The sequence below is a fragment of the Panulirus ornatus genome, chromosome 57 (assembly GCF_036320965.1).
Source record: "Panulirus ornatus isolate Po-2019 chromosome 57, ASM3632096v1, whole genome shotgun sequence".
Taxonomy (NCBI): domain Eukaryota; kingdom Metazoa; phylum Arthropoda; class Malacostraca; order Decapoda; family Palinuridae; genus Panulirus; species Panulirus ornatus.
Window position 1 is genome coordinate 5,786,541 of NC_092280.1, and position 15,937 is coordinate 5,802,477.

General features: G+C 36.7%; 1 protein-coding gene across 6 annotated transcripts in view; it reads left to right on the plus strand.

The window, feature by feature from the left end:
* The window catches only part of LOC139766126 (uncharacterized), a 94,332-nt gene that overhangs the window by 57,046 nt on the left and 21,349 nt on the right, over positions 1 to 15,937 (plus strand). For all 6 annotated transcript variants that reach the window (XM_071694354.1, XM_071694356.1, XM_071694352.1 and 3 more), the window contains 2 exons: positions 1,357 to 1,588; positions 10,950 to 11,196. In XM_071694354.1, the coding sequence (XP_071550455.1) occupies positions 1,357 to 1,588; positions 10,950 to 11,196 (479 nt within the window). The remainder of the gene's footprint in view (positions 1 to 1,356; positions 1,589 to 10,949; positions 11,197 to 15,937) is intronic.

Genomic DNA, 15,937 nt, shown 5'->3' on the forward strand with positions numbered 1-15,937 from the left:
ACAGTTCCTTTCTTACACATTTCTTAATTGGACATATCAAACTGAAGTGACTTCCAAAGCCAAAATGGTGATTCCAAGTCAGGTGTATTAGCATTCAAGAACTGTAATTTCTGGTGTAAACCTAAAATTTCATTGCCTTTCATTGTTTTATAGCAACCTGTCATCAATTGCAACTATTTTAAAAATTTGATGGATATATTCAGAATCTAGTCACTTGGGTTGGTGAAATCATGATTTTGTCCTGTGCAGTCTTTCCCACAAACATGAAAGAATCTCTAAGACAGTCTTTAGGAAAATCAGATTAGGACCTTCAGATCTCAGTGCTTCCAGTGAAGAAGTACTGGCCCTCCCTACCCTTTACTCTACACTCATCCATAATAGTGGCAAATCACTCTCAGGGCCTGCCTTTAGGAAACAGACTGTCACGGAGATGAGTTCATCAACCAGTTGTCTAAAGCTCAGAGATCATCAACCATTTGCATGACAGCTCAAAATTCTAGAGGACTTCATGCTGACAAGAAATATGTTACCAGACTAACTCTGTCCATCCTGTGGATCTGCATCCTTTTCCTTTCTTTCTCTATTTTCTTATATTCTGAATCTCCACTGAACTTATTCATTTTCACTTCTGAATTTACTCTTATCTGAAATTTTTCTGTAAATGTTCCTTCTTTGTCTGGGGTATGTTTTCATGCTTGCAGGACAAACCCTGGAGGAGAAAAATGTAGGTTTTGAAAACTGAAAAACTTTTTATTTCCTCCAAGGCAGCCCCGCAAGCATTTTTTCCTAGTTTTCCTACCATACCCTGCCTGCCCCCTTCTTTTTCTGAAAAATTTTCCTCTGTGCCATGACTAACATTGGGTTGATGCTTGCAATCAGCAAATTACAAACAGAAGGATTAAGTTGATGATGTCATCTCTGTTGTTCTTTTTTATTACCTGAAACAAGTAAGCTGCATTACCAGTCGACTGGAAAGCAAAGGGTGGGGAAGGGTAGCACTTACTAGAAGCACAGAAGGTTGGAACACCCTAACCTTGATTTTTGTGGAGAATATCCTTCATCAACAATTAAGTTTGCAGGACCTAGTTTGAGAAAACTTCAACAAAACCTACATTCCTGGAAAGTTTGATTCATCAAATAATATTGATTTGTCTGATTTAACAAATTAGCCAAAGCATTTGTCTTCTATAGCTGTGAATCTAATATAGAAATTACATTTTTGGATCTTTTCATCATAAAGGTCAGTGTTTGGAAAACTGATTATGAAATAAAAATTGCATGTAATCTTTTAAGTATGTAAAGCATTTAAACTAGGATATGAAACTGATGTTTAATGACAAATTATTTTTTCCACAGACTACAGCAGTGAGGATGGGGGTTGGAGTGCCAAGCCAGTGCCTCTACGACCACTGCCTGTGCCCACTTTGTATAATGGTACCACTCCAGAGACCAAGGGCCTACAACCAAAGTTTTCCCCACTAGAACTTCTTGTGTATAATATTGCTGCAATACTTGCTAGTGTGGCTGCAGGATATGATGTTCGACTATCAAATGTCACAGCTGTTCATCCTAGACTACTTCCTGTCAAGTGCGTTGCCATAATTTTTGAAACTTAAATACATATTTTCTTAAATTCAGGGAGTGCTACTAAAGGATGAACCGCTCTTATTTTTCACATTTTTTCTATGTTATACTGCAGAATCTCTAATTTACAGCCTGTGTGGGAGAGCCACTGTAAATAGTAAAAGTGAATTACGTACAATTAGCATCAGTGAGCAATAGAAAAACAGAAAATATATTAAATTTACCATTATAGTATTTCTCAATTTGTAGCAGTTCCATTTGCAGCATTCTGCTCTTGAAACTGTTGAGAATTAGGGTGGTGGCTCTAATAACAAGAAAGGGCTTGCAATTGCATTGATTTGCAAAAACGATTCATACCCTTAATGTCTTTAATGTACAAGATAATCTTTTACGTTAAAGTGTCAAGACATTATAATGTATTTTTGTACTCATCATGCATTTTATATTATAATATGTCATGCCAAAATATTATTCATTTATTATGCCACCACGTGGCTAAATATGTTTCACTTCGTTCTCACTCGCTACTGGTCAGCCTGAAAACAACAGTAATATAAGAATACATTTGTTTTCACCGCAGTGAACTCCACTTATTAGTTTTTTCACAAGTAGTGAAATTTATTGATTGTGGAGGTTGCACACCTCAACAACTGTTTAGTGTAGGTATGACTGGTTGTTTTGGAAAAGAATGCCAACCAAGTATTCATTAGTAGAGAAGGAAAGACAATTTTTTCACTCTCAATATCCTGAAGCTGGTTCCTTTGCCATATCCTGGAACTTTAAGATTTTTAAGTTTGATCAAAAGTGTTTTCTTAGCATTTGAAAAATATGCATCTTACAACATGCATGAGTTTGTCAAGGTGACTAACGTTCGTCTGAGTGAATGTTAAAGTTTGGATTGCTTTATCAGCACAGGCTACTGAGAGGCACTAAGTATACCTGGCACATGATGTGCCACCCAATTAATTCCTCATTTTTTATTTTGCCTGTATTTCCAGTAATTGACTACAGTACTTCGTTCATTGTTACCACATAAAGAATTGTTTGCTTTTATTAGCAATATGATAATACATATACATATTTCGTTTGTAACATCAAATGAATTTTGTTTATATAGCTAGTGGTGTTTGGTTGGCATTCTTTGTTTCCAGTGTTTACTGTTCCCCATTTCCACCAAGATACATCCACACCCTTTCTTTGTTTGTTACTATTTTCGTCTCCTCTTCTTCCAGTCTAATACACTTACATTTATTTCTGGGAGGTTAATAAGGACAGTATAATCTGTGAACAAAATTTATTCCTGTATTAATAATAAGAGGTAAGTAGTGGAATGTACTAGTGACCATGGTAGGTATCACATGCCTTCTCTAGGGACATTCTGTATCTGTGGTGCCCACTGCTGCACCCCTGCTGTCCATACTCAAGGATGGACAGTCCAGTAAATAAAGTGTTTTTTCTAAACTAGGAATGCTTAGCTCTTGATTAATAAGAAAAAATTAAGGTTTTGAAAGTTTTTGTTGCGTACCTATATTTGTAAATTGCTTGCTTACTGTGGGAGTAAAAAAAATTAGTTGCTCACCAAAAGGGTTAATATTGCCTATTCTGCTATAAATAATAGAGGAACATGGACACTTGGGAGACAGAGAAGACATAGGAACACATGGGAACATGGGAAAACATTATAGTGAACATAAAGAACTGGCGATCTACAAGGAACCTTGGGAAATTTAGAAAACTGCAAGTAAACAGTAAGGACAATGGAAATCATGAAGCAGCAGGGGAAAACTTAAGGAAGAGGAATTAGGAGTAACACTGGAACCAGAATGAATACAAGATTTAGGGGAACCATAAGGGAATACAGAAAGATCTGGTTAGAATGCCTTGTAACCAAGCAGCGTCAATTTTTTTTTTTTTTCTTTTCCCCAATTCCAGATACCTGTCTTTCTAATGTACCCAGACATCGGTCCTTATATCTTTTAAGCTTTACATGAGGTGATTTTGTGTACCTGATGTAGTTTTTAAATGTCATATATGTATGTAATATATGTGAATTTATACTGCATAAAACATTTGAAAAATTTAATTCGTGGTATTTACACATGGTTCTATCTTTTCACTGCTTGTCTGTAGCTTCCTTCATGACACACACTGCATGTTCATCTAGTGCATCATGCATGTTTAGTGGAATGCAATGCCAGAAGAGGCCAGTCTCACTTGCATTCTACATTTGTTGTGGAGCAAGGTTTTAATCTTTCAATTAGAGAAAAAAAAATCTGTATTTTTCAGTGGCCTCTTTATCGAGACACTTTTTCAAAACTAACTCAAGAAGCAGCTGTCTTGGGGCCATCAAAATTTTGCTTTGTAAGCTCAAAACATGTGCCATTTTCCAACTGATAAAATTGTTTAACCTTTTCACTCAAAATTGTCCCAGAAACAGGTATGCTCTCCTTGTGATATTGCTTACTCCAAGGCCTTAATTGACAATGGGGTTATATTCCTGGACACCTGTAAAATCTGTCATAAGTTTAGCAATTTAACCTGGACACCTGTCGCAAGTCAAATCTGTTGTAAGTCAAACCATTGAAGCCCATGTTATGAGAGAGCTTATGTTCCTAACCAAAATTTTTCCCAATGTGATCCTTATAGATGGAATACACTCTACCCAAAAGAACTTAGCATACCACCCATATACAGTACCACATTGTGCCATGGTGGGTGTGGAGAGGGTGCTGTGGTTTCAGTGCACAACACATGACAGTTAGAGAATGGATGTCAATGAATGCAGCCTTTCTTCATCTGTTCCTGGCACTACCTTGCTAACACAGGAAATGGCAAACTTATGAAAAAAAATGATGAAAACATTGAAAAAGGTCCTTTAATGACATGTGGTTATAAGGGCTTGAGGTGCTGCTGGAGGTGGATAAAATTGACTTAAACATGTTACTGGATGGAGAAAAGGGCAATTTCCAGTTCAACAAAAGTTGTCAAATCTCAGTTAATGCAGATGATCTTTAATCTTCATAAAAATATTTGATAAAAGAATATTTGATAAATTAAAAATGCAGAGGGAAGAAAGAATTAGCATAACACATGCACTTGACCATAACCATAAACTGTCTAGAATCAATCTTCTGAAGTACCTCTACTTTAACCTCAAGTGATACCATTACATCACATACTTCCATTAGTATTTTTAACATTCTTTCCAGACATACAAAAATGCCTACACTTACTGTGGATACAGAAATTAATGGGACAGCAGGGAACAGAAATGAGGGTCTTGCCAGTGGGTGGGATATAAGCAGAGGTATTTTTCTGTGACTTCATTAAAATGTGCATTTTAAGTACTCAAGTGCCTTAAATTATACTGATGTACTTTATTATTAAAAGTTCAAACCTGTCTCAAGTTGAAGCACAGTGTCATAACTCAATTCGCTGTACACTGATTCTAAAGCACTGGAAGTCTAAAATGTTACAAGCCTAAGTGTCGCAACTCTTCTCTTTTGTCCAGAGGGATACATTATATCATGGAGGGAAAGAGAAGACAGAAGGAGGATTGGCTCTCTTAATTCTTTGGTGTAATGCAACTAGATAAATTTTTCTTGCCTTCTGAAGACAAGTTTTTTCTTAAGTTTGTTCTTATGATTAAATTAAGCATAATTTTCTCATCAAAATAACATCCAAATTATCCACATGACTTTTTGTTTATGAGTGCTGCTGCATGCTCTTTACTTAAGCAGCACCACTGCATCACGAGTATTTTCAAGCATGGTAAGTGTTTTGTATTTTTGTAAATGTATTTGTCCCAAGAAAAGATGATTACCATCAGATTTACATGAGTGATATGTATTACCTAGTAATAGTAACACATCAAAATTTACAATGACACATTAGGGCACAGATCTTGTACAGGCATCCTTGACATCTCCCTGTTTTCTGACCAGTATGTGGAATGAATTTAGGCCTGTAGTGTCTGGAGATGAGTGTGATGTCAGTATATATTCTAATTGCCACATTTTTCATTTCAAGGCAGAGGCTGCCATTTCAAAATCTGATTTTTATGAGGTCAACTGCCTCCTAAATTATAGGTCTCATATAAGGTCAAATGCTGTCTACCTTATAAACTGTAGGTCTCATGTGAGGTCAACCACCTTCCAAGAGTTGATGGGGATAACTGCGAGTTTCAGAAAATATTGGTGGATAGTCCATTTAAACAATACATCATGAGAAGAATAACTTTGGGAAACTATTGCATAGTTTTTTGATAATATATAATCTTCCAAAATATTTTATTGCATTGAAGCAAATATGCAATTATAAAAATGAACAATCAGAATGGTACGTGAACCAGAAGAGCGTGTACTTCTCAGAGATGGCAAAGTACCAAAAAAATAGGGGATTTTCATTACAAAAGAGATTAACAAAGAGAATTGTGATTTATGTGGAGACAAAAGTTCATGAGTGTAAACGTGAATATTTCTTAAACCAGCATGTCAAGGAGCACACTAGGATACACCATCATTACAAGATCGAAACTTCGCACATAAAGGCATGGATATTGAAAATACCATATATGATACACTGATAGGAAAGAGTGGTCATGTGATGCTAGTGTATTAGTATGTGGTAATTAAGCACATGAAAAAAAAGCAGATTCAGAGGGAAGAGCTGCAGGGAATGATGTGAAAATAAGCAAGGAAATGAATGACAAGTTTAAAAGTGTTTCCAAAGTAGAAGATCCTGTAGCTCTACTACCAGTGAGAAGGACTGGGGAGGTCTTAGAAAGCACTGAAATATCTAGAAAAGACATAAACAAAATACTTATGGATCTTGACTCATTTAAGGCTCATGGTCTTAATGAAATATCTCTATATCTGCTGAGGGTGTGCACAGATACACTTGACATATCACATGAAATATTCAGTACTTCTGAGAAAGGTTAATTGCTAGGGGAATAGAAGAGGACAAATATCATGCCTCTCTCAAAGAAAGGAAATGAGGAGGATGCACTGGTCTACAGATCAGCCTCCTTGATGAACATAAGTCTGTTAAGTATTGAAAAAAATAAAGAATCAGAAACCATGTGGATGAATGCTTGCATGAAAGAAACTAAGTGAGAGGCTGCAGAGTTTCTGAGAAAGGAGATCCTGTGTAACAAACCTCTTAGATTTCTGAGAGTGAACTCCTTCTTAGGCAAAACAGAAGGCTGGATGGATTGTCTATTTATGAACTAGAAGAAGGCATTTGATATTTGATGTTGTACCACATAGGAGTTTGGTAGAGATACTGGACCTTGAGGGAGAGCTAATGGGAAGACTACTTCACTGGATGGAAGACTATCTTAGTGGAAGGGTATAAAGGGTACATGTCAGGAGTTTTTTTTAAAATGGGTTGAGGTCACCACTGGCATCCCACGGAGTTCTGTTCTGGGACTGTCGCTTTTTGTGTGTGTGTATAGCTGACTTGTCAGAAGGATTGAATTCCTGCCTAAATGTATGTTTGCATATGATGCCAAAGTCATGAGGGAAGTGAAAATCAGGGAGAATTGAAATGACTCACAATGAGACTTAGATAAATCCAAAGTTGATTTGATACACAGCTGATGAAATTCAGCATGAGTAATTGTGGAGTAATGAGGATGAATGGAGTGAAAGAAAGCCTCAACATGATTAATAAATAGCGATATTGCAGAAATCAGTGTCTAAGCAGGATTTGGGAGAATACATCTTCCCTAACCTGTCTCCAGTCTCACCTTAAGATAACAGCAAAGGAGACAAACTGTCTTCAAGTCTCAGAATAGCATTCAAGTATATGGATACAGAAATATACAGTGAGCATTTCATATCATACAGCAGCCAAAAATTAGATTATGCTACTTGACTTTGGTCCCAGCACATAGAAGCAAAAAGAATTAATAGAGAGGGGTCCAAAGGAAGGCAACAAAGATGGTACTAATATAAAGACAGTAGAGTTACAGAGAAAAGGTAAAGGCCTTGCATTTGCTCACCATGGAAGAGAGAAGAACAAGGGATGATGTTCACAATTTTTGCATTTGCTCACCATGGAAGAGAGAAGAATATGGGGTGACATTCACAATTTTTAAGTTTTAAGCCAGACTGATGAAGTCAGTAGTGAAATTAAGTAAGAAACTTGTAAAAAGAGCTGTATATAACATATGTAAATAAGTGCTTGTAGAGTACATGAGTAGTGGATGAATGAGTAAACTGAATGTTGAAACTGTGAATGCTGACAGCATACAGAAGTTTGAAAACTTTTATGATAGTAACAAAAATTCAAGAGATGAGGCCCCATGAGTGTAGAACTCCTTCCCTGTACAATACAAATACTTAATTATGCATGAAAAATAAAACCAGGGGATACTACGAGTAAATTAAGTATGGTGGGTAGAGAAGTTTATAGATTGAAATATACCAAGGAGTGCAATGATTGAAAATAAAAATACAAATAATAGGCAGCTCTGCCAAGTGACGTTTCTGCCACAGACCAGAATTCTTTTTCATTAGATTTCTTAAATTTCTCCCGCTTCATAAGCCTATGGTTGGCCATTTAGAAGGTCTTATGTAAAAAGCATTTTAAATTTTTGGGTGAGGATATTTATCACCTTTAGACATATATTCAGGAGCATTTTTTTTATGTATGTTCAGAGAAAGAGAGAGATTTCCTCTCTCTCTTGCTTCATTTCTCACTTTTCTTTGGGTGCAAGCTTCTAAGGTAAGAAGAGTTAGCAAAATCTGAGATCTTAAGCATGAAAGAGTGATTTGCCCTTCTCCCTAAAAGCAAATAATGCTTCACCAACACTGCATGATTGCTGGTTCGAATCCTCATATCATGGGTTGAGAATGTTAAGCTCTACTAATTTATTATGGTACTCTAAGAGAAAGGGTCCAGAACCATAAGGATAAAAACAAATGAGCAAGCGAGAAAATAACCCTCTACAGAATCAAAGCAAACCTTGTTTCATGGTTGTGAAGAATTGTATATAAGAAAAGATTTAGGTTAAACAATGAGAGTTAATCATGAAAGAGGCTGACAGGTGCAAGTTATTTTAGATGAAAATGCCCGGGGAATTTGTTTTTGATCAAATGTAATTGGAGCATCTGTATGTAAGGATGGAGATAAGAAATGAAACCATAATATCCAGCGTAAGAAATTAAGTTTTCATTTTGTGAAGGCTTTTCTCCACTTCAGCACAATTAAAGAATACTTTATGGCAAGTGAGTATTTTGAGGAATTTTTTTTTTTATGCTTAGAAATAAATTACGAGATAATTGAGTAATATGTATGTTCAAATAACAATTGAGCATCCTTTATCAGTTGGTATATTTTTCAGAGAGCATCTCAAGATAAAAGATGATCAAAAGGGTAGGACAAATTTATCTGCTTTAAGGACATGCAGTTTAGAAAATTATGAATGGTTTGCTGGTAATTATTAAAGGCTGGACACTAGTAATGGTGATCAATAAAAGAGGTCTTATATATGACAGAACATATGACAGAATTTTGAAGTACTGTGTTATGGACTGGCAAATAGGAAGAGATGTTAGTTATTCAGAACTGTGCTTTTGAACACTTTCTTTTTTTTTTTTTACTACATATCTTATTTTGTAGTTTAGTTTGTCCTGATTATCCAAAGAAACACCACCACAACAAAAGGATTTGAATATCAGTGTGAAGAATTTTTTTTTCTAGGAATTTTCTCACAATTTAGGGACAGCTACTCTACTGTTTAATATTATTGTTTGTTAAAACACAATGAACAGTCATCAACTCCTCCAATTTCTTTATCTTTGCTCCCACTCCTCCACTCTTTCCCACTTTACTTATTTGAATTATTTCAGGAAGCCAAATGTTCATGGTGGGTTTTTGAGGCTGGGGAGTGCTGAATTACCCCTCACATTGTTTAGAATTGACTATGTGGAAAAGAGTATTCTTTTATATTATCCAACAATAACTCCTACCTTTGCAAGCTAGCATTAGGAACAAAGAAAAACGGCCTCATATGTACATGTCACGTATACTGTACTGAAACCAGAGCCTAACATTTACAGCCAAATCCAATAGACCATTGCATGATTTACCTTGAGTTCTTCATATAACTTCACAGCATGTCACATATACACACACACACACCTCCTTCAATGTAAATCTGGTTCCCACTTCCTGGCAACACATTATCCAGTGATCTGCTTACTCAGTGCTCTTGAAAAAGTGCATTAGATGGTATAGGCATAGAAAAGAATTGAAAATGTATCGAAGCCCTTGCATAGCATATATGAAGTCATTCTAGTAAGCAATCACTCACAAGACCAATATTCATGAGCAAGTGGTGGTACCGCAAAGGCATTTACAGTGTCTTATGTGTTATCTATGAAGAAATAATATATAGAAAACAAAAAAAAATTTCAAAAGTTTTGAAACAAGTACAATTCACAGCAATACCTAGCAGTCAGTCTCACAAGTGATTGTCTGCTAGAGAGTGGCACCATACCAGGAGCCAGTCTAATGCACCTGTATTATTGTGGACATACATTCCTCATTGTTTAAAATGTAATATTATGTTATAACATTCTGTACCCATTCCATTAGTGGCACAAGCTTGGAAGTAAAGTTAGACATTTTGATCTACTTAACATGGTGTTGATATCACCTACCACATCCAGAGCAGTTTCATGTAAGTGTTATTTCTGAGGTATAATTTTACTATTTATGCTATGATCTTCATATAGACATTTGTACCTGCATTGTGCACTATGTTTTGGGACATTTTATTCATCTTTTTGTGTGAAAATTAGGTTGACAAATTCCCCTCTAGGAACACAATACCATTATCCCATTGAATCCTATGATACAACCTATAGTATCTATTTTTTATGTTGTGATTTCCAGAAGCACATCCCCAACTGTAGGCACTGGGTGATGCACCACATAAACCCAATTCATTCGATCCTGTGCACAGCCCTCACCCTCAAGAATGTTCAGGCTGGCCTTGATAATCCAAATCTTCCTCCACTTCATCTCTTCCTTGTTTTCCCCTTTCACCCCTCCACTTTGCTCATCTTCTCCATATTTCCAAACAATTTCAGCCCTTGTCAGCCCTGCCAGTCAATCTAAAATCACAACCACAAAACTCTCTCACATTCATTCTTTACACAACCAACCTCAGCATTTAATTGCTCTAATTCAGAATATTTACATTCATTTCATCATTCTCCAATGTGCTCTAATTCAGAATATTTACATTCATTTCATCATTCTCCAATGTGCAAGATTTCATTAGCTAGATGGAATTTCCTTCTTTGAATATATTTCCAGAAAATGTATAATTCTTACTGTTATATCCACAGGTCTGAAGATGAAGATGCTGAATACCAGAGATGGTTAGGTATGAGTGAATATGAATTTTCCAGTCCCTCAGGCTATGCTCATAACACATACCATGGACCCTCAAGACACTCACGACCAGCACTAGTCTTAGAACCTAAACCCATACGCTTCACTGATTCTCCTCAGCATTTTGCCAGTTCGGCTGCCCTACCTCCTACTCAACAGACACCCCGAAGAAAGTCCTCATCAGCAAGTAATGATAGTGAGGTATGTTTAGAATCTTACTGAAAGTAATTGCAGTAGCAGCTCATTCAGTCTTTCTTCCTTTGTTACTTTTCTTTAAATAGATATATACATATTACAGTAATTCGTATAAAAAGAAATAAAATGCTAGTCTATTGAATAAACCATGTCTGACTTGTTTTGTGTATGCCCTTCCGTGCTTTCACTATAGAAAACAGAAAATTCCTCCCAGAAATGTTTCGCTCTTGATGATCTTTAAACCTTAAGTTGCTGTTGACTCAGCTGTAATGTTTGTATCATTTTTAGAAGAATTTTACATGTTGGCTTTGCTTTCACACATATTAAGCAGGAAACATAGGTTTGCATAAATATTCAAGAATGTTTAAAAAGAAAGATGGCTACCTAGAATGAAGAAACCTAAAATTTTGGAACCTTAAAAAAAGTATGAATATGATAATACAAAGTAGAGAAATTGAAATTCCCAATGTTGATGGATACTGTGGAATTTGAGAACATGCAAGAGAGAACCAGTCCTCTACCCGCAGTTCATCTAAGCAAAGTAAATGTGGAAATATATATCCAAGATAGTGATCAGCTTACTTCAGTTGTCTATGGAAGAACTACTGCAGGCTAAAGGAATTGAACTCCATTTTATTGATGGTTCTTCCCTTTGCCAACATTCGTGTTGTAGCATCTTATTTTTTTCTCTATCATAAATTGAACTGTGAGCTTCAGTATATAATTTTTCATTGCAAACACAAGTTGTAGTAATAATCAGTAACAGATCAGTATCATCTGCTTAGGAAACCCTAGTAAATTGATTGCACCATTGTTGGCTCACTTCTTAAGTTCATCAATAAAATCCTGAACATTATATATTGAGCCAGTAATAGAGTAAGGTAAAATGTTTATTAGGAAGTTTATCCATCCACAAACTAGCTGTTACACCACCTACCTATATCCTAAACCACATCTCATGTCATACGCAGTTGATGCAAAGTGCACCACTTACTTGGATGTGTAAATTTATCATGAAAATATTGAGTATTATTTTTTGTGCCCACCTTTCATATCACAGCAAGGTAGTATCAGAGACTGAACCTTCAAAGGAAAATCCTCACAGTATTCTTTCTTTTATTCCTAGAATAATAACACAGGAAGGCAGGATTTCCAGGCTTTTATTTCAACCCCTCTTAGTTTCCTTCTCTGACATGCAAGAGATGCATGGGTAATATTTTTTCTACCCTATCCCTTGGAATAAATTATTGTCATAGTAAAAATAATGATAAAGTAGTCATTTCTTGTTAGAGGCAGCTGTGAATGATTGTGTTGGATTTAGGAAAATAAAAAAGTACATTTATACGAAGGAAGTGGTGAAAGTGAATGTTTATATGAAGGAAGTGGTGAAAGTGAATAAGCCTCTGTGCAGAATTGCAGAATTACGAGGAGAGATCAAGTAAAGAATGGCTCATAGTATGAGTAAATGAACCTAGGAAAGTGGAAAAGGAGTTAGAGTTATATAGGGAAGCATTGCCTAAGTGTGTAGATGAAGTGAGTGGTATGTAGAAGGTGGCTAAGGGGCATATGAGTAAGGATAGTGAGTGATAGCATAAGGAAGTTACACTGTATATAATGAGAAACAGAAAAAGATGTATGGATGGTATCTCCAGGGAAGGAGTTCAAGTGACTGGGAGGATTCCAAAAGAAAGTGAAAGGAGTCCTAGAAAAAATCTCAGAGCTGATAAAGAGGGGGAATAAGAAATAGGGAGAGTACTCATGAATAAAAATATTATTTGGAAGGTGGTGAACAGTTTGAAGAAGGCAAGAGGAAAAATGAGTAGAACAGGTGGGGAAGTAGTTAAATTCTGTCCATTCCAGTCACTTTGTCACCCTACATCTTATGCAAAGCTTTCACCAACTTGCAAGTTTTCTCCAAAGTAATTGCCATATGCTCTCACTCCTCAAACCATCTTGTCTTACACACCGTACATCTGCAACCATATCATTTAACACATTCAGCAGTCTTTCAGAATACTCACTCCATCTCTTTCTCACCTTTTCTTCACTTGTCACCACTTCCCATCTGCTCCCCTCACTGGTGGTACAATTTGTTCATTTGTTATTTTACAGTTCCCATCCTTTAAAAAAAATATATGTTTCTCATTCTCCCTTAGGCTTGGTGATACCCTCTCACGCTTTCATTTGCCCTTTTTTTCAGCCCCTGCACCTTCCTTATGACATTTGCCTCTTTTCCCTGCACGTCTTCCCTTAGCTGGCACTCCCCATACACCTCTCTTTTCTTTTTCAATTGTAACTTCATTTCCTTATCCCAGCACACATTACATTTTCTCATATGCCCACACGCCACCTTCTGCATATCACACTTCATCAGCACACTTACACACACAAGCACTGCTTCCCAAAATAACTTCCTATCTCCTCCTACCCCTCATGTGTCGTCTATTTTCATCTTATGCCATTCTTCATTCTAGCTCATTCAGAATCTGTGTATGCAAGCTTCTTTTCCAAGCTCACTTATTTTCACCACCACCTTCCTACCCATATCATTACCTCTTTTTCCAAAACTACCACAAAGTCTCACACTTGCAACAACCGAGAAATGATGACACTTTCCACCTGTTACCCCTCTCAGAGTACAGTGTATTCACATCCAAGAGTTTATCCTATGCACTCCTGTTAATTAGTATATAATCCACTTATGCCTGTTGACACTTAACTCCACTCACATATACTTATCCATACATCTTTTGTTAAACCAGGTACCTCCACTTACAAATCCTTTTCCAGCACACAATTCGATAAGCTGTTTATAATTTAATTTACATGCCCCTAGTTATACCCTCAATTGCCACATCATCCACTCTTGCATTCACATCTACCATTTAAGCCTTAAATCAAAATTGTTGGAGTATTCACTCAGCATCTCCCAAAAGTGTAGCCACTTCTTCACTCCTTTTGCCATCATGTGCAAAAACCTTTTATAATAACCCACACTGAGAAATCTTACTTTCATTCACACCCACATCACCAGAAAACTTACTTCCTTACATTCTTGAATACTATTTCAGAGGTGGTCTTTCATCATCGCTCTTGTCCTCTCACTAACCCCTTACTTTGACCCTCATTTATTCCCAAATAATTCTTTCCCTTTAGCTTTGTTTCAGTCTGAGCCAGAGATATCCAAGTTCCTCTCCCTATACAAATCAACCATCTCTTTCTTTTTCACATCCTAGTTACAATCCATGAACATTCAGACACCCAAGCCTAAGCCTTTGAGGAGTACTCCTCACTTAGCTTTTTGTGTAGTTCCCTTTCTTAGAAAATGGCAATACAGGGAAGGGAGGGTTTCTAGCCCTGTCCCTGTTTGATGACGCAGGAGATGATAGTGTTCGTACTCCCCTATCCCCAAAAGTAAGGGAATTTAGGGATAAAGAGTCTTGTGAGCAACATATAGTCATGTATCAAGCAAAAGATAGAGGGGAAGTTTATGTTTTTAGACTGAGTTTCAGCAGCTGACATGTGTACATGAGGTAGAAAAAAATTTCCTTGAAATTATTTTTTTATGATTCCAGTGTGAAACAAGGCTTTCAGGTGTAAGATTTTATTTGCAGAACAAATCCTTATCTCTTACTTATGGTGGATTATCGTATGCCTGGCAGTGTGGCACAGTCCACTAATAGTAGTAAGATGATATGATTTGCCACCTCTGTTACCCAATATTTCTAGAGTGGAGGGATGCATATTTTGCTGGTTGTTTTTGTGTTTAGAGATATTTTTGACGTTTCTGTTCTGGGTGATATTTTCCCCTACCAGCTACCAAACATGGGATCTAAAGAGTTCTTTCAGAAAGTAGAGGCCTCTACTCTTGTTTGGAGGCAAGAAAATGCATCTACAAGAAAGATTTCAAGATGTACTGGCAGGACCAAGTTCACCATCTGGGCACTTTCTTTTCACCCTTCTAATGTCATCCCTTACCAAAAATCTGGAATTGGTTGACCTATGAAGAGAAGTATGATGACTGATAACCTTATAAAGCATGAGGTATTGAAAAAGACCATCCCTCTCAGGGGAGGGATAAGAAGAAAGGGAAGACTAATTTGAATTTGGAACGATGGAGTGGAAAAGGGTTTGAATTCTTGGGGCCTGAACATGCAGTAGGGTGTAAGGTGTGCATGGGATAGAGTGAAATGGAGCAATGTGGTATACAGGAGGTGTTGTGCTGTCAGTAGACTGTCCTAGGGTATGTGAAGCAGCCAGGGGAAACTAAGGAAAGGTCATAGCTAGACAATGGATATGAGCAAATGAGACCAATTCTTCATCTGTTCCTGGTGCAACCTCACTGGCAGAAACCAGTGAACAAGTCTGCAAAAGGTTATTATAATGCTAATGATGGAGTAGTTTTTAGGATATGGCTGTGGATGTCCAGCATAGTTTTGGCACATTATACAAGACGCTAGATAATGGATGTGCCCAAATGAAACCATTGTTCATATTACTTTTAATGCTATCTTGCTAAGTAGGGAGAGGCCGTTTTATATGAAAAGAAATAATGGTTAACAGCAATGAACTGACTACTGTCAGGAGGCTGAAAATATACACAATATAGCTTGTGAATCTAAGAAAAATCAGAGTGGGTTAAAAAGACCATCTTTACACAAACCCTGGGCTGGCAGACTTCTAGTTACTGATGATGTTTGTAATGGTGCAGTTAGGGTTAGCCATTTAGCAGTCTTTTCGCATTTGA